At 43.7% G+C, this 17780-nt stretch overlaps 2 protein-coding genes across 3 annotated transcripts; both read right to left on the bottom strand.

Moving 5' to 3' along the window:
- Positions 1–1153: 1153 nt before the first annotated feature.
- On the bottom strand, positions 1154–12976 carry LOC139406757 (elongation factor 1-delta-like). 2 transcript variants are annotated; one of them, XM_071149760.1, is made up of 9 exons: positions 12864–12908; positions 8208–8328; positions 7927–7998; positions 7268–7324; positions 6563–6647; positions 3954–4063; positions 1950–2150; positions 1568–1762; positions 1154–1405 (listed from the first exon to the last, which is right to left on the bottom strand). In XM_071149760.1, exons 2-9 carry the CDS (start codon positions 8322–8324, stop codon positions 1367–1369), a joined length of 876 nt encoding a protein of 291 aa, XP_071005861.1. In that variant the 5' UTR covers positions 8325–8328; positions 12864–12908; the 3' UTR covers positions 1154–1366. The 2 variants fall into 2 exon arrangements, with proteins under 2 accessions (XP_071005861.1, XP_071005860.1); XM_071149759.1 differs by lacking the exon at positions 7268–7324 and having other exon boundaries at positions 12864–12976.
- LOC139406756 (uncharacterized) lies at positions 8409–10373 on the bottom strand. Its single transcript, XM_071149757.1, has 2 exons — positions 10313–10373; positions 8409–10165 (listed from the first exon to the last, which is right to left on the bottom strand). Exon 2 carries the CDS (start codon positions 10163–10165, stop codon positions 8513–8515), a length of 1653 nt encoding a protein of 550 aa, XP_071005858.1. The 5' UTR covers positions 10313–10373; the 3' UTR covers positions 8409–8512.
- Positions 12977–17780: the final 4804 nt, after the last annotated feature.

Raw genomic sequence — 17780 nt, 5'->3', positions numbered from 1 at the left:
TTGGTTTGAAATATCCGATTCCATTTGTGTTTTGGCTGCAGGAAAAAGCACAGATTTGAATAAGATATGCAAATAGGTGTCACGCCCTGACCATAGAAAGCTGTTTATTCTCTATGTTGGTTGGGGCATGATAGTGACAAGGTTGGGTCATCTAGGTGAATTATATTTCTATGGGTGGGTCATCTAGGTGAATTATATTTCTATGGGTGGGTCATCTAGGTGAATTATATTTCTATGGTGGCCTGATATGGTTCCCAATCAGAGGCAGTGTTTTTCATTGTCTCTGATTGGGGATCATATTTAGGTAGCCATTTCCCCATTGCTGGTTGTGGGATTTTGCCTACATTTAGTTGCATGTGTGCACACCAGTAGCGTCACGTTTCGTTTGTGCTGTTTTTGTTAATTGAGTTTAGATTTATTAAAAATATGTGGAACTCTACGCAAGCTGCACCTTGGCCTACTCATTACAACGAGCATGACAATAGGTTTTGAGTGACTTCAAATTGCCAATGTGAGCATAGCTGACAAAATCCATGAGTATGTCTCAAATGCCATCAATAATGTGAAAAATATCCCTGTTGATCTTTCCTTCTTGAACAGGCACCATTTTTCTGTTAACAAACTCCTCCATACGGTTAAGACTGAATTCCCTGAGGATTTCTACCTTGTGTTTTATCTTGGTTTGTGATCTACTGTGGGGATATGACAAGGAGAAAGAGCATGCAGCAAAGCCCCACGGTTACACAGATTATGATTATTATAAGTATTAAGATGTTACAGAACAATGAATGATCATTATGTTAGCAGGAGATGGATGAGTTTACAGATAGGCTCTAAGGAATGGGCTGGGAAATCCCAGTCATTTTACCCATTCGTATAGCTATAACTTCTTCTACTGTATGCTGTTAACTTTCAAAATAATTCACAAATAAAACTGCATCCACTAGATCACCTCGCCTTGTTTGAATACAGAAATGCACACAATGTAAAAACAGTTGATTTGGTAAAGTGGTCCAGAGCCTTCTCTTAATAAAGACAATGACTGATACCTCATGCATTTAGGGGATACATTTGACCCTTTATTTCCTACCATTGTTCCCCACGTGGCTGCATACATGTGTTAATACTCACAGAGAGACAGACAAGAAACTAGTTAAAGTGCACCAAAAGCTCTTTATTATTAACCATGAGTGACACAAACAGCAGCAAGGGACGGACTGGGAACATGGTTACGTCCCACATGACACGCTATTCTCTATATAGTGCACTACCTTTGTTGAACAGCTCATAGGGCTTAAAGTAGAGCACGACAGAGTGAATGGGGTGCCAGGTGGGACGGGCCCAATGAAAAGGAAGAAGGTCAGAATCAGATCTTGTTGAAAGCTGCTACGTCAACACTCTGGACCTGCAGAACAAGAGACTAGAGATAACATTCATCAAGATAAAGTACATAACCATTTCTAATTTGGGAACGCTAACATGTACAAAGTGTGTCAGTTACATTTTTATATTTCATTGTGGACCCCCGAAGGATTACGTGTGTGTGTGCTCGCGCGCCTGTACTCACAAAGTCCTCGAACTTTGTAATCTCCTCCTCTAGCAGGTCTGTCCCGACCTTGTCGTCCTCGACAACACACTGGATTTGTAGCTTCCGGATACCATAACCCACAGGAACCAGCTTAGATTGACCCCAAAGTAGACCGTCAGCGACAACAGACCTCACACATTCCTCCAGCTTAGCCATGTCTGTCTCATCATCCCACTGTAAGAGAGGGGAGGGAGGGAGGTGGGGTATAGAGAGAGGGCAGGGGGGAGAGGGATGGGAAGATAGTAATGTCAGGAACACAAACACACAGAGGAAGAGACCAAAATTCCATTCATATTTTTAAAAAAAATACTGTATAGTGATTGGCGAAAGTATTAGGAAAAGCGCGGGGTCTGTGACATACAGGCTTGACGTCCAATAGGATGGAGGACTTTGCGATGAGGGTGGGTTTCTTTGCCTTCTTCTCTGCGTACTCTTTCAGCCTCTGCTCTTTGAGTCGCTCAGCCTCCGCATCCTCCTCTTCATCGCTGCCGAACAAGTCCATATCATCATCATCTTCATCCTCCACTGGGGGGCTGGTCTTCTGCTGCTGGACAGAGGTTCCCTGAAGAGAAGAGGTGATTAATATACACTCATATATTGTACCAGACAAAAGTTTGGATACACCTACTCGTTCAAGGGTTTTTCTTAATTTTTTTTACAATTTTCTACATTGTAAAATAATAGCGAAGACAAACTATGAAATAACACATTTCATATTTGAGATTCTTCAAAGTAGCCACCCTTTGCCTTGATGGCAGCTTTGCACACTCTTTGCATTCCCTCAACCAGCTTCATGAGGTAGTCATCTGGAATGCATTTCAATTAACAGGTATGCCTTGTTAAGTTAATTTGTGGAATTTCTTTCCTTCTTAAAGAATTTGAGCCAATCAGTTGTGTTGTGACAAGGTAGGGGTGGTATACACAAAATAGCCCTATTTGGTAAAAGACCAAGTCCATATTATGGCAAGTACAGCTCAAATAAGCAAAGAGAAACCACAGTACATAATTACATTAAGACATGAAAGTCAGTCAATCTGGAAAATCTCAAGAACTTTGAAGGTTTCTTCAGGCGCAGTCGCAAAAACCAAGCGCTATGATGAAACTGGCTCTCATGAGGACCACCACAGGAAAGGAAGAGTTACCTCTGTTGCAGAGGATAAGTTCATTAGTTACCAGCCTCAGAAATTGTAGCCCAAATAAACGCTTCACAGAGTTCAAGTAACAAACACATCAACATCAACTGTTCAGAGGAGACTGTATGAATCAGTCCTTCATGATCAATTGCTGCAAAGAAATCACTACTAAAGGACACCAATAAGAAGAAGAGACTTGCTTGGGCCAAGAAACACGAGCAATGGACATTAGACCTGTGGAAATCTGTCCTTTGGTCTGATGAGCCCATATTTGAGATTTTTGGTTCCAACCGCTGTGTCTTTGTAATACACAGAGTAGGTGAACGGATGATCTCTGCATGTGTGGTTGCCACTGTGAAGCATGGAGAAAAAGGTGTGATGGTGCTTTGCTGGTGACACTGTCAGTGATTTATTTAGAATTCAAGGCACACTTACCCAGCATGGCTACCACAGCATTCTGCAGCGATACGTCATCCCATCTGGTTTGGGCTTAGTGGGACTATCATTTGTTTTTCAACAGGACAATGACCCAACACACCTCCAGGCTGTGTAAGGGCTATCTGACCTAGAAGGAGAGTTATGGAGTGCTGCATCCGATGACCTGGCCTCCACAATTACATGACCTCAACCAAATTGAGATGGTTTGGAATGAGTTGTACCACAGAGGGAACGAAAAGCAACCAACAAGTGCTCAGCATATGTGGGAACTCATTCAAGACTGTTGGAAAGGCATTCCGGGTGAAGCCAAGAGTGTGCAAAGCTGTCATCAAGGCAAAAGGGTGGCTACTTTGAAGAATCTAAAATATAATTTGATGAATACTTTTTTGGTTACTACTTGATTCCATATGTGTAATTTCATAGTTTCGATGTCTTCACTATTATTCTACAATGTAGAAAATAGTAAAAATAAAGAAAAACCCTTGAAGGTGTGTCCAAATTTTTGACTGGTACCACACACACGGGTGGACATAAAAATATATGCCGCTTTGTGTGACGTCAGAAGGCTCAGTCTGCACTGAAAATAGTCCATAGCTACTTGTCTCATAAGAATGACATCTGTCGAAAGAATGGCCACTTAGCAGTCTTTTATTCAAAGCGACAGACTACAGTGAGTGCATGCATTTTTAGTATGTGTATGCGATCCTTGCGGTAATTGAACCCACAACCTTGGCATTGCGCGCACCATGCTCTTCCCGACTAAGCCACATAGGACCAGAGCGAGAGGGACTTACATTTGTACAGGGGGCTGCAGAGACTGGGGCTGCAGCTGGCGACGGTGATTTCTCCAGCACCGCTACCCGACACTCCAATTTAGACAGAGCCAACCGCAGGTCCTCCACCACTTAAACACACACAAAGGAAGTCAGTAAGATTACAGATTAGTTATATCATCTGTAATACAGATTAGACATTCTGTATACAAATGGGGAAACAAACACCTTTCAGTAACATTTTCAAAGGGTAATTTGATCTCTATACATGTGGACACACATACATACACTGAACAAAAATATGAAAATGCAACAATTGCAAAGATTTTACTGAGTTACAGTTCATATAAGGAAATCAGTCAATTTAAATGAATTCATTAGGCCCTGATCTATGGATCTCACATAACTGGGCAGGGCCGCAGCCATGGGTAGGCCTGGGAGGGCATAGGCCCTCGCACTTGGGAGCCAGGCCCAGCCAATCAGAATGATTTTTTCCCCCACAAAAGGGCTTTATTACAGACAGAAATACTCCTCAGTTTTATCAGCTGTCCAGGTGGCTGGTCTCAGACAATCCCACAGGTGAAGAAGCCAAATGTGGAGGTCCTGGGCTGGCTTGGTTACAGTCTGCAGTTGAGAGGCGGGTTGGACGTACTGCCAAATTCTCTAAAACGATGTTGGAGGCGGCGTATGGTAGAGAAATGAACATTCCATTCTCTGGCACCAGCTCTGGTGGTCATTCCTGCAGTCAGCATGCCAATTGCACTCTCCCTCAACTTGAGACATCCGTGGCATTGTATTGAGACAAAACGGCACATTTAGTGGCCTTTTGTTGTCCCCAGCACTAGGCGCACGTGTAATGATTAGTGATGCACCGATTTTACATTTTTGGCCGATACCAATATCCGATATTTTCCTTGCCAAAAAAAAAACGATACCTGATATTTAGAATTTTAGCTGCCTTTTAACTATTCGAGTACAGTTAAATAGTTAACACACACACACACGGACGCAGCGGTCTAAGGCACTGTATCTCAGTGCAAGAGGTGTCAATACAGTCCCTGGTTCGAATCCAGGCTGCATCACATCCGACCGTGACTGGGAGTCCCATAGGGCGGAGCACAATTGGTCTAGCGTCGTCCGGGTCGTCATTGTAAATAATAATTTGTTCTTAACTGACTTGCCTAGTTAAATAAAAGGTTATACACACACACACACACAAAAAAGTAATTTTGTTGGCATTTACGTATGTTCCCATTACCAGTAAAACATAATGAAAACCTATTTCTTTCACATACTTGCTGTGCTGTTTCGTGGTTAATTTGTTCAGTCGTTTCATTCTCAACCAGGATTTCTATGGAACGCCGTTTGGGTCTTTGTTTGTCAAAAAAGATACACGTCAAATAAAACTATTTGACGTGTCCAATAACAACAATCTGTTTCAATAGCTAGCTAACTATATAGCTAGGTGTCATTTGCATCACTGATTTGCATCACTGTCAATGACACTTTTATTTTGAAGGCAAACTGCAAATTCCACTATTGTGCCTAATCTTTATTGGGGCTAGCTTCACAACACATACCTCGTTCCGGTCGAGCCTCACTAGACAGATGAAGCTAGCTGGCTGCTTATTATGGTCGCTTTGGGCAACAGGGTTAAGTAGCTGGCTAGCTATTTATTTTCATGAACTTGAGTTCAATTTCAATAGGCGAACAACAAGTGGCAACCTAGCTAAAATGTACTCACAAGGATTCCTAAATCATTGCTAAGAATCATTTAAATGACTGCAGTTTCTACTGGTCATTGTTTTCAGGCTGGTTGTATTGGTGCTAGCTATCCCAGAAGTTGCGGTTGAACAAATGATGCTTTATTACCAACGCAGTATTGTAAACACAATGTTCCGTGGCCGGTGTTTGCTTGTTTGCAGACTTTTGTACAGCTTTGACAGCGCTACTGTATCTTTTTTGACGCGCAAAGACCCAAACGGCCTTCCATAGTAGGCATGTCGTGAAGCTAACAGCAGTGAAGCTATTATTAACTCCGGTAGGGCAACATCTGAAAAATAGCGCACTTGGTAGTGTGCACCAGTGCTCGACCAGTCAGTGAAAACCAACATCACCCACAACAGAGAACGGTTGATTGTCAAGGACAACGTACTCTTTCAAATGACTGCTCGACTTGTTGACTGCTCGATTCACACAGGAGACATTGTGTGGGCTAGGTTAGGAATGCTGTGTTACACGTTTAGCATAACATTTTATGTGGCGTCATTACGTCATGTACCTACGTTATATAGGTATGCACAGTAGCTTTGACATTGGTTTTTAACATCGGAGTTAAACTAGACATCGGGCCGATGTTGATGTCGGTATTTTTAGCTAATATCGGTCGATTCCGATATGTTCACCCATATATCATGCATCCCTAGTAAAGATCATGCTGTTTAATCAGCTTCTTGATATGCCACAACTGTCAGGTGGATGGATCATCTAGGCAAAGGAGAAATGCTCACTAACAGGGATGTAAACACATTTGTGGACAACATTTTTATGTGTATGGAGCATTTTGGGGATCTTTTATTTCAACTTTAAAATGTTGTTTATGTTTTTGTTCAGTATACACAGACACACACCTTGGTTCAGACTGCTGTTCTCTAGCTCCAGGCTCTTAATCCGTGTGATGAGTTCGCCTTGATCTCCTGCCCCATTAGCTGCACTCTGAACACACACACACGAAAGAGTGTCAGGATATCCTTATAAGCATATCACCAGAGAACTCTAGTGGCTAAACTCAGGTACCACCACAACCAATTGAGGAGACAGGGCAGACATGAATAGAATGAGCAACACATTATATCACCTGTACACGTAAATAACCACCATCACCTAGAGGCACAGATTGGACAACAACAGCTACGATTGCAGCTCATGCAAAGCTGTCTCACTCAGGAATAAAAAGGTACTTTAGAGTCTGTGGTCATGGTGACGATCAGAGGAAAGTTTCAGGAAATCCAGGTAACCCCTCTGGAGCATTATACATGGAGGTGTCCAAATATTAGAACCCTGAAGTTGACCAATCACAACTCTTCAAAAACCAAAGAAACAAGTGTCCATCTCAGCACCACCTAGAGAGAGAGTAAGCTCAGTGGAGGGTGGCCAAGGACAGGGCAGACTATGGAGTCAGAGAGAGAAGCAGACCCATCATACAGGGAGAATGAAGGAGGGTGGTTGGGTTTGTTTGTTTGTGTGAGTGTGTGCACAAGTCTAACATTGCTCTTAGTCAAAAGGGTGGGGGGGGGGGGGGGTCTAGCTACTGTCACACAGGGTGGGACACTTACGGGATGGGGTTTCTGGGGGTGATCAAAGCCTCTGCTAGGTAACAGCGAATTCTTCAGCTGGGGTGCGGGGAGGGAAGGAGGAAGGGAAAGAGGGAGAGAGTTGAATGAGGTTGGAGGTGCAGAAGGGACACTAGCAGAAAGAGAGAGAAAGCTACAAAAAAAGGATCAGGCAAAGTTAAAGTATACCCAGGGTTGGTCTAAAGAGGAATCAGAGAAATTAAGAGCTAGCCAGCAATACAAGATATCATGCTTTCTGAAAAAAAAATGGAAATCTTGCTTCATGAATACGACCCAGGGTATTCAATGCTCTCAGCAGCAGTTCAGAGTCAAGGTATCCACACCTTGCGTTTCCCCATGACATGTAGCCTTAGCCGTGTGGTCACATATAGCTGGTTCAGCCTTGCTTACACGTTTGTGTGTGTGTGTGTGTGTGTGTGTGTGTGTGTGTGTCTTTGACCATGTAACAGTAACTAAACATACAGGGACTTCTGTAGAAAACTAGCCGGCTGGCTAAAACTGGCATATTTACAGTAATGGTGTGCACTGTCCCTGTAAAACTACAGTTAATAAAGTATCTTACTTTCAGTGCAGCTTTAAAAACAGATCATGTGAGATTTATGTGTTGTATGAAGGGTCGGATGGGTTTATATTATACTCACTCCTGCTAGGGACTTCTGGATGTTCTCTCTGGCCCGGGCTATGTCCTGCAGGATGGTGTTGGCTCCCAGCTCCTATAGGGTACAGGAGACCAGGTCTGACAGGATGTAGGCATACACACACCAGAGACGTATCCAAGTTTTAAGTACAGTGAAACGCCTTTCTTGCTTCCCAACAATGCGGTAATCGATATCAGGTGGCGACACGTGTGAGGAAAAAAACGACAATGTGGGGGAGGGCATTGGCACACACACACAAACTAAAAGAAACGCTCTCTACCTACCAGTGCTGGGTGTGAGGTGCTGTTAATGCGTTCGTAGAAGTGTCTCTCCGCATCATCATAGCGAGGCTTATCAAACCAGATCTTCTCCTGGACAAAGTAGTCTACTGCTGAACTCATGGTGCTACACGGACAGAAAGAGAGGCACAGAGATGAGGCAGAGAGAGAGATACAGGATAACAAATGGTTAGTAAAGTAACATTCAGTCCACCAGAAAGCTTGTGTCCCTCTGTTTTAACCATCTGTGTTCCACTATTTACAGACAAGACCACTTCTCTTTCCCCGTCAACGCCACACTAAAATCATCCTTAGAAGTAAGCTACATCTTTGAAAACCACTAACATCGAGTCAAATAAATCAAGCATGCAAAAAAATATATGGAAAAGGATAACATCTAAAACCAAATAAAACAAGAGACAAATGAGCAAGCCAAACACAAAGTTTAATAAATTATGTGAAACAAACAAATGAACCAAATCAAGACACAGACAACACCAAAAAGGAGAAAAAAAATAAGGGGGGAAAAAAGGAGTAGGAGTAAATGAAGCTGGCTGTGTTTGTAGAGGTCCAGTCTCCTGGGATGGGTCATACTTGTCCCTCAGAGGGCCGGTGCAGGCGACCGATGACGGTTGTGGTAACAATGTTGCCGACACCACAGCATCTTCTTGCCCACGAGCCCCCTCCTCTCTGTCTGCTACTGTTGACTCAGCAGGTACAATCTGACGGTAACTGTAGAAACGGCTCTCTGCAGCCTCGTAGCATCTCTGGTCCAGCCAAACCCTCTCGCTGTCTGGATGCAGGAAGTAGCAGACTCCTCCCATCGACATGGCCCCACCTTCCTCCTCTGCGACGTCAGCAGGCTCCTCCTCCTCCTGAATGGTACGCAGAGCGTGGAAGACTTCGAGCTTCCCCTGTGAGACCACGGCTTCTTCTTCTACCACTTCTTCCTCCTCCTCCTCCTCTTCTTCTTCAACAAGACTCTGTGGGTGGTCTCCACTACCTCTGGAGGTTGAGGGAGCGTTGGGGTTGGTACGTGAGGTGGAAGCTCCACCACCCAGGTTGTTGCCGGTGGGAGAGCGGTTGTTTCCATAGAGGCTCTGGTAGAAGGCTGCCTCGGCCCGGTCGTAGAGAGGTTTCTCCAGCCACACGTCCCTCAGCAGCTCCATGGGGAGACGGGGGAGCCCATTCACTGGCTGGCCAGGGGCCGGGGTCAGTGGAGATGTGGAGGCTGCCTGGGGGGTCTGGGCCAGGTACCCCTCGTCTGGCGTGGCTGGTGTGCTGGGGCTGTTGGCAGGGAGGGCTAGGAATTCTGGGGCTGCTGGCTGCAGTGGCTCTGCAACAATGCAATGCTCTTTGGCAACTATGGGTGGATGGTTGCTGGGGTGGTTCGGGGCTTGGGGTGAGGGTGATAGTGAGGGTTGAGAGGAGGTGGGGTGGTTGTCAGTCGTCAGGGTTGGGGGTGAGCCGATGGGCCGTGTCATCGACCCGTTGGCAGAGTGTGCCAACCAGCACTGATACAGACTCTCAGCCTGCTCATACACACTGCGGTCAAACCACACTGAACCACACTCAGACCGCAGGCCGAGCAGGACCGCGCCGGGGGAGTCAGGAGCAGGGTCGGGAGAGGTGCGGCTACTGCCCTTCTGGCAAAGCTGGGGCTCCTCCCCTTTCTCCTGGCCAGGTGGTGGTGGTGGCAGCGGAGTCATCATAGCAACCGTAGCCGGGCGGTTATCGGGTTGAGCGGAGCGTTTACGACGGCGACGCCTCTTCCCACTGCGTTTCCCATTGCCGTCTCCATTCACACTGCTACTCTCTGGGGAGGACGAAGCAGCACCACCCTCGTTCCTCTGACCTCCCTCCACTGCCACCTCAGTGGTACAGTCCACCTGGCAGCTTCTGGAAGGGAGATCAGGATCGGACTGATCCATTGCTGAACACAAGGGGTTCCTCTGAGGCATCATCTTTGATCCGAAGCAGAGAAAGAGAGTGACAGGGACATGCCAGAGGGTTAGTTACACAGAGAGGAATTTAGAGAGACAGATTGATCCATATAGATTATAGTCTTTTAAATATCTTCTAATTTTAGTGTCTTTGTAAATTTTACTTACGAAGCGAATCTCTGTTTAACAGAGCTAAGAGAGAATTCAACGGACCAATCCCAGAATGCTTTTAGGCATGCAGGAAAGGAAGAGAGCGGAAAAAAATGTGAAAAGAACCACAACGATGGATGATGTCCACTTCACTGGTTGTGTTTGAAGAACACAAACAAGAGAAAAAAAGTATTCAAAGTGTACACTAAGTAATATAGGCTAGTGCCTCTGTCACAAGTTTTACTCCCATTTCATGCCTTCTGAACACAACTCCTAATGTCCAATGTTACATTCTGGAGTTCTTGTGATTCTCAGACTTCTGAGGCTACCCATAGTAGATCTTTAACCAGCATGTCTCTGGACTACTTCTATTCAGGTCTACATAGAGGTAGAGGACACAACATAGTATCATTCCCATTATGGAGTCTGTGAGAAAATGGGCAGCACCATTGAGGCCATCTCCATTTTGAAGTAGTCAATTTCCTTATTTTATTACTTCTACGAGTTGGTAAACAAACTGAAAGGGTGCATACTGCCACCTGGAGTGTGTTGTTTGAACAGGTATTAAGCCACGGTTGGCGATTTACTGCCACCTGCAGTTATGTAATGCTTGCTCATTTTATTTATTTGTTGTACCATTATTTTACCAGGTAAATTGAGAGAGAACTCATTTACAGCAACGACCTGGGGAATAGTTACAGGGGAGAGGAGGGGGGGATGAACGAGCCAATTGGAGTATAATTCATTGGCTGTGTCCTCCTGGTGACCTGGATGGAATTATGTGATGCCTCTTTAACCGATAGAAAGTCCCACCCAGTTGACTACTTTGAAATGTTGAAACTGTAAAGATGACCATTACAAGCAAATGGCAATAATGACAGCATATACCAACATGCAAATTCTGCATGCAAACTGAAAAGGTTTCTGCATAACCTTAAAGGGAAAAGCATGTAATATGATCACTCAGTAAGGTTACTGGGCAGCCTTGGTGAATGAATGATGTGTTGTGTAGTGGTGATGATAACAGTAACAGCACTGGCATGCTCAGTCAGAACTAATGCAGGTAAGACCAACTCGCACTGTTGAGCGGACCAAGTGGCACCCTATTCCATTTATAGTGCTAGAGCTCTGGTCAAAAGTAGTGTACTATAAAGGGAATAGGGTGCAATATGGGACAAATCCTGTGGCTTCTGTGTACACCGCATAGAAAGAGAATCATAGATTCTATACAGTATGTCTACACAACATAACCAACCACAGTCATTAGCAGTGCGGGATGCAGCTGTGGTTTTGATGGAGGACGATCCATGCGACATTCATGATTCATACAGTAGCATTGTGAAACAGGAAATACATTTCCTTATACCAACTTCCATGTTTTTTCCCCCCCCAATTGTTTTTAGGCCTACTAATATCAAACTTGGCTGTACTATTGCTGAGCAATGTGCTTTAAATTAAATTTTAAAATATATTTTTGTTACTATTATTCAAATCTTGATGAATTCACCATTCAGAAAAATATTTTGTGATTTACAGGTGTGTCTATTGGTGACCTATATGAAACCCTATGTAACTCACCTTCCTTGGTGAGAATAAGACCAAAAACTGTCGTGATTAGATTAGAATGTTCAACATGTTCATCCATTCAGCAGCCGCCAGCCATGAACAAACAAACAAACAAACATTATAGCCTAATACGCAAAACAGACCTAGCAGAAAAGCAACACGTTTGGGAATAGGGTGCAGTATAGGCGTGTACAGTATGCTTACAGTAGCCTAAATGGTGGCAGCTTCATAATTAGTCTAAAGTGCCTTCACTTCCTGTTGGATCCTCCCCACGAAGCATGCAAGAGCAACGTGTGAGTGAGAGGAAATCTAAGGTATTCATTCAATGACTGCCTTTGGAGTGGGGCCGTGTGGGGGTGGGAAAGGCTATAAAGACTGCATCGTTGCAACGAAAACGTTTAGATGTGTATGTCATTAGAGGAATAATCAATAGCCTAAACCACATTTTACTAATGTTAGGCTACACGTCGGAATCATACTCACTTTTCCAAATCTTGAGAACATAGAAAAGGGGACAGAGGCATACTATTAGAGGTTATCGTATTGTAAACGGTGACAAGAAACAGTAACACATTATAGCTTGTTATTAGCTGACTAACAGCAACATTGTATCAACCGCGGAGCTATTCCTTTGTTTGATCGGTGTTACAATGTAACTATTTCAGGTCACCAGCTCGCACTGCCACTGCAGCGTCGACATCTTCAATCGCTCTCAAGATATCGAGGCAGGTTGTGACAAAGTAAAGCCTTAATACACATCTATATTCATTAGCAACGAATTCGCTGAAATGTTGGATTATTTTTTAATATTTATTCTCAGTTTATGTAGACATTAATTTTTAGCCGGTCGGCCCGGTCTTGGGCGCCCATCATGGCTCCACGACATTTCGCTTTTCTTAGCCATTCACATTATTTCTCCCTCCCACCAAACAAGTAGACTAACGACTCCCGTGTTAATTTCTCGACAATCCCCGGCTCGAAAAGCGAACTGTCAGTTACTTACTGTTCTGTATGTCGGTGGTTAACCGGGCCGGTGGTCCTCGTGCGATTGTTCAGCTGGGAGCCTAGAACAGAAAGAGTGACGAGTGGGAGAATAAAATGCGAGTGAACCGGAGGGGGGGGGGGGGGGTTGGGGGGCCCTGTTCTTTTAAACACCGGGTTGTTTTACACTCAAACGCTGAAAATAGTATTTTTTTTAATCCACATATTATTAATGTCCAGAACAGTGTATTAATGATGTTGTTTTTAATTATTTTTTGTACATCAGTTTTATTTAGGGTTGGTATGTTCCTACTGCACTTGCTCATGATAGAATCAAGAACTAAATCATAAATGATTTCGCCAGCAGGCTGAATACATTGACCATCGTTTGTCACCACCTTTCAAAGTGTGTGGCATTATGGTTATAAAAATCGTCAGACTTGCGACGACATGTCAACTGCACGCACTTTACATAAATCATATGATCAAAAGGTCCGTTTTTGATGAAGTCGCTTCTCACTAACAGCACCATGCAGCCATCGTCTGCATTGTGAGAGGCACTATTTGTCAACCAATCATTAGGGTTGTTTGAACCACGCTAACCTATCGTAGCAGACGTAAAAGAAAACGGCTGAGCGGACTTTCCTCGTCCAGTTTTCAGCGGAAACGGAAGCTAGATTGAATTTGCTGTATCATTTATGTAGCACTATATTGTATCACTCCAATAGGGTATCCTTCCGCGCGGCAGGATACATTCTGAGTAATTTCAGATTAGTCCAGTGTACCGGGGCACTACTTCCACCTCTTCATTTTCTCTGCTCATTCCAGAGAGGATTCGTTTTATAAGAGCTGTATGTTGGAGTGCATATGCATACCCGCAGATATTCAATAGCTCGGAGCAGTTAGCCTCTCCATCAAGGTGCTCTGCTGTCCTCCTACTCGGTGTGATTTGTGCCATCTCGTTTGGGTTGCGTCCTAGTGACAGTGTACTACTTTGGGCGATACTCGGTTTAGTCTACTAGTTTTGCGGCGCTGAGGGTTGGTCATAGTTGTCTGCATGACTTGTCAATCAACCGGAACCCTCCCAGTTATAGCCTTCAGAATCGTGGACCTCGCCTACCCAGCACGATCGGGAGAATGTATGTTTCGCTCCAGCGGGCTTGCAGTTCTCCCTTGAGTGAGCTAGGTGTCGCGAGGCGCACCACTATGGGATCAATATCATGCCAAATATATTCACAAATGTAAATCACTATCCACAAACAAACACTTTTTGATTTGTATTTGTAAATCGATATATTGCATATAACTGCAGGTATGCAGGTCATTTCCAAAGGACAGACGATTTTTACGCATTACAGCTTCAGTACTCGGCGGTCCTGTTCTATAAGCTTGTGTGGCCTACCACTTGGGCGGCTGAGCCTTTGTTGCTTCTAAACGTTTCCACTTCACAATAATAGCACTTACAATAGAACATCTTTGGAGGGAGCTGAAAGTCCTTATTGCCCAGCGACAGCCCCGAAACCTGAAGGATCTGGAGAAGGTCTGTATGGAGGAGTGGGCCAAAATCCCTGCTGCAGTGTGTGCAAACCTGGTCAAGAACTACAGGAAACATATCTCTGTAATTGCAAACAAAGGTTTCTGCACCAAATATTAAGTTCTGATTTTCTGATGTATGAAATACATATGTCATGCAATAAAATGTAAATTAATTACTTAAAAATCATACAATGTGATTTTCTGGATCTTTGTTTTAGATTCCGTCTCTCACAGTTGAAGTGTACCTATTATAAAAATTACAGACCTCTACATGCTTTGTAAGTAGGAAAACCTGCAAAATCATCAGTGTATCAAATACTTGTTCTCCCTACTGTATTTGCTGACCAGTAGTAGTGTAAAACATTGGGAAGGCGGCAGGCTTAGGTCTCTCTAGATACACCTTTCTCATTTGTGGATTTGACTTATTCCAAATGAAGTTGGAAATGTAGCTGTCCAGTTGTTTGAACATCGACTTTGGCAGGAAAATGGGGATCATTTGGAAAAAGTACAAAAACCTAGGTAGTACAGTCATCTTAACAGAATTAATGCAACCTGTTAATGAAATGGGAAGAGACGACAACCTTATGAAATCCTGCTTAGTGCGCTCCAAGAGTGTTTTGAAGTTTAAACAGAGCCTTAAATGAGCGTGTGACCTTTATCCCCAAATTAGTAAAGACATGATGCTCCACCTTAAATGGGAAATTGGCATACCCAATTCCTTCTGCTAACTGATTAATGAGGTGGAGCACACTTTTTGTTAGGTTTAATTTATAAGCAGAGAATGTCCCAAAACCTTGTAGCATGTTCAAGAGATAGGGTATGGACTCCACTGGGTTAGAGATGTATAAAAGAAGATCGTCTGCATATAAGGACACCTTGTGAGTTATGTTGCCCCGCAATATTCCCTTAATCCTCTCCTCCGCACGCAGGGCGATAGCAAGAGACTCAATAGCAATATCAAATAGGAAAGGGGATAAACACCCTGCCTGGCCCACCTGTGGAGAGGGAAGTAGCTGGAGGTAACATTGTTGGTGAGAACGAAAGCCACTGGGGATGAGTACAAAATCTTAATCCAGGAAAGGAATGACGGGCCAAACCCAAATTTCTCTAGTTCTGTAAATAGATATTCCCACTCAAGCCGGTCGTCTGGGTAAGTGTCTGTGGCAGTTTCTGACTAGAAAGGATTTCATTGTACATTGACCTGAGAATAGGAGATAATTTAGAGGCGAATGCTTTATAAAATTCAATAGGGAAGCCATCTTGCCCAGGGGCTGGATTGTCAGAGTAGCTTCATCCTCACTTATTGAGGCATCCATGTTGGTTTGTTCATCTGAATTGAGGCAGGGGATGTCCAGATTGTCTAGAAATGCATGCATACGAGATGTCAGGACGAGCCTCTGACAAGTAAAGAGCAGAATATAATTATTTCAATTGATTGTTGGTTTCTTTGGGATTGGTAGAAGTTAAATCAGCTGCTAACACAGATTTCAGGTATGGTGCTGCTATTCTTTTTATTTTGACCTTTATTTAACTAGGCAAGTCAGTTAAGAAGAAATTCTTATTTTCAATTACGGCCTAGGAACAGTGGGTTAACCTCCTTGTTCAGGGGCAGAACGACAGATTTTAGCAGCGGATTGTCGGAGCTGGTGAGATAACAACTTGCCAGCTTTCTCTCCGTCTACAGGATAGTAGTAGTGGGTCCAGTTGCCACGCGCGTTGTGACACAGTACTGTCCGGAAAGTGGATATGTAGCTGGACAGGGCTACGATAATGATGCTGTGATATTGGCTATTAGTTACAAAAGGAAGAATTCTATTGTCCAGCAGGAAAAAGTCAATCCTAGAGTATGAGCGGTGGACTGGAGAAAAGAGAGTACTGTTTAGCAGTGGGATAGCTCCTCCTCCATGGATCAGACAAATTATAGGATTCTAGAAATGAGTTGATTTACTGTGCCTGATTTTGAAATGACATTGTCGGGCTTCGGGCTGGATCTGTCTAGACTTGGATGCAATACACAATTGAAATCTCCGCCCAATATCAAATTATGAGAGTTAAGATCAGGAAGTGTTGCGATGAGGTCAGAGGAAAATTCAGCTTCATCCCAATTAGGACCATAGAGGTTAGCCAGAATAACCTGAAATAGCTGAAATAGCCGAATCCACTCATTTGAAGGGGTGTCCAAATACGTTCGGCCATGTAGTGTGTATCCCATCGTCAATTACTCATCATCACAGTCCTGGTCACAGCCAATGAAAGAATGTTTGAGTCAATTCTATTTCTATTGACTGAATTATACCCAACCCTAAATGATAGTAGGTAAAAAATAATTATCACAAACATTTAAAAGACCAATTAACTCACTTTAAAGTGGCAATCTGCAGTTGCTTCATCCATTTTTGCACTTCTGAATGAATGAAATGTACCCATTGAGGATATAATTCAAGAAATGCCTCATGAGTTTAGTTCAACTGTCCTACCCCATCAGAACCCAGAGGGTGAGGATGGAGGTAAGGAGAAAATAAAGAAGGAGTGTGACAGAGAACATAACATTCAATTATACATCAAATTACATTTTCTTTCCTTTTTCTTGTCTGCCAAAAAAATTATAATCGCCAGATATACTGAGCAATAGTTTAAAAACCCAACCCTCCTCCTCAGGACTCACCCCCTCAAGCGTTGCCAGGGTTACACCTGCTGCCACGGAGATGATGATGTGTTTCCATGTGACAGTGGTCTGTGATCTCGCTGAGAACGGTCGCGGCGAGTTGTGGTTTGACCGCCACGAACACCAGGTCACAGCTATTGACCAGCTCTGCATAGAAATGGGTGGCCGACTCCCCCAACTCCTGAATACAATGAAACCAGAGGTGAATGTTAGCCCTGTGCACCGTGCACAAGTATGTAGAGCAATAGATTCACAAATGCAAATACAGTGATGGACATCGACTGAGGGGGGTGGAGGGGGAAAAAAGTGGGTATAGAAAGAAAATTAACATTAGGCAAGTTAAGAGCCACACACACAGAGAGAGACACATCCAACAGGTGAGGTTGGGTGAATTCCAATTGAAGGCAGTCAATTCAGGAAGTAAACTGAAATTCAAATTCAATATTTGAAAAAAGGGCATCTAAACTCAGCAACAAAAAAAACGTCCTCTCACTGTCAACTGCGTCTATTTCCAGCAAACTTACCATGTGTAAATATTTGAATGAACATAAGATTCAACAACTGAGACATAAACTGAACAAGTTCCACAGACATGTGACTAACAGAAATTGAATAATGTGTCCCTGAACAAAGGAGGGGTCAAAATCAAAAGTAACAGAGTATCTGGTGTGGCCACCAGCTGCATTAAGTAATGCAGTGCATCTCCTCCTCATGGACTGCACCAGATTTGCCAGTTCT

The sequence above is a fragment of the Oncorhynchus clarkii genome, chromosome 4, assembly GCF_045791955.1.
Source record: "Oncorhynchus clarkii lewisi isolate Uvic-CL-2024 chromosome 4, UVic_Ocla_1.0, whole genome shotgun sequence".
NCBI lineage: Eukaryota > Metazoa > Chordata > Actinopteri > Salmoniformes > Salmonidae > Oncorhynchus > Oncorhynchus clarkii.
This window is presented reverse-complemented; position numbering and strand designations above follow the sequence as displayed.

Bases quoted from the DNA above. Each gene is read 5' to 3' on its own strand.
- LOC139406757 (XM_071149760.1), bottom strand. From the start codon at position 8,324: ATGAGTTCAGCAGTAGACTACTTTGTCCAGGAGAAGATCTGGTTTGAT. The intron at 6,648-7,267 runs GTAAGTGTCCCA...GTGTGTGTTCAG, and splicing joins ACCCCCAGAAACCCCATCCC to AGTGCAGCTAATGGGGCAGG. The intron at 4,064-6,562 runs GTGTGTGTCTGT...TGTGTGTTTAAG, and splicing joins GAACAGCAGTCTGAACCAAG to TGGTGGAGGACCTGCGGTTG.
- LOC139406756 (XM_071149757.1), bottom strand. From the start codon at position 10,165: ATGATGCCTCAGAGGAACCCCTTGTGTTCAGCAATGGATCAGTCCGAT.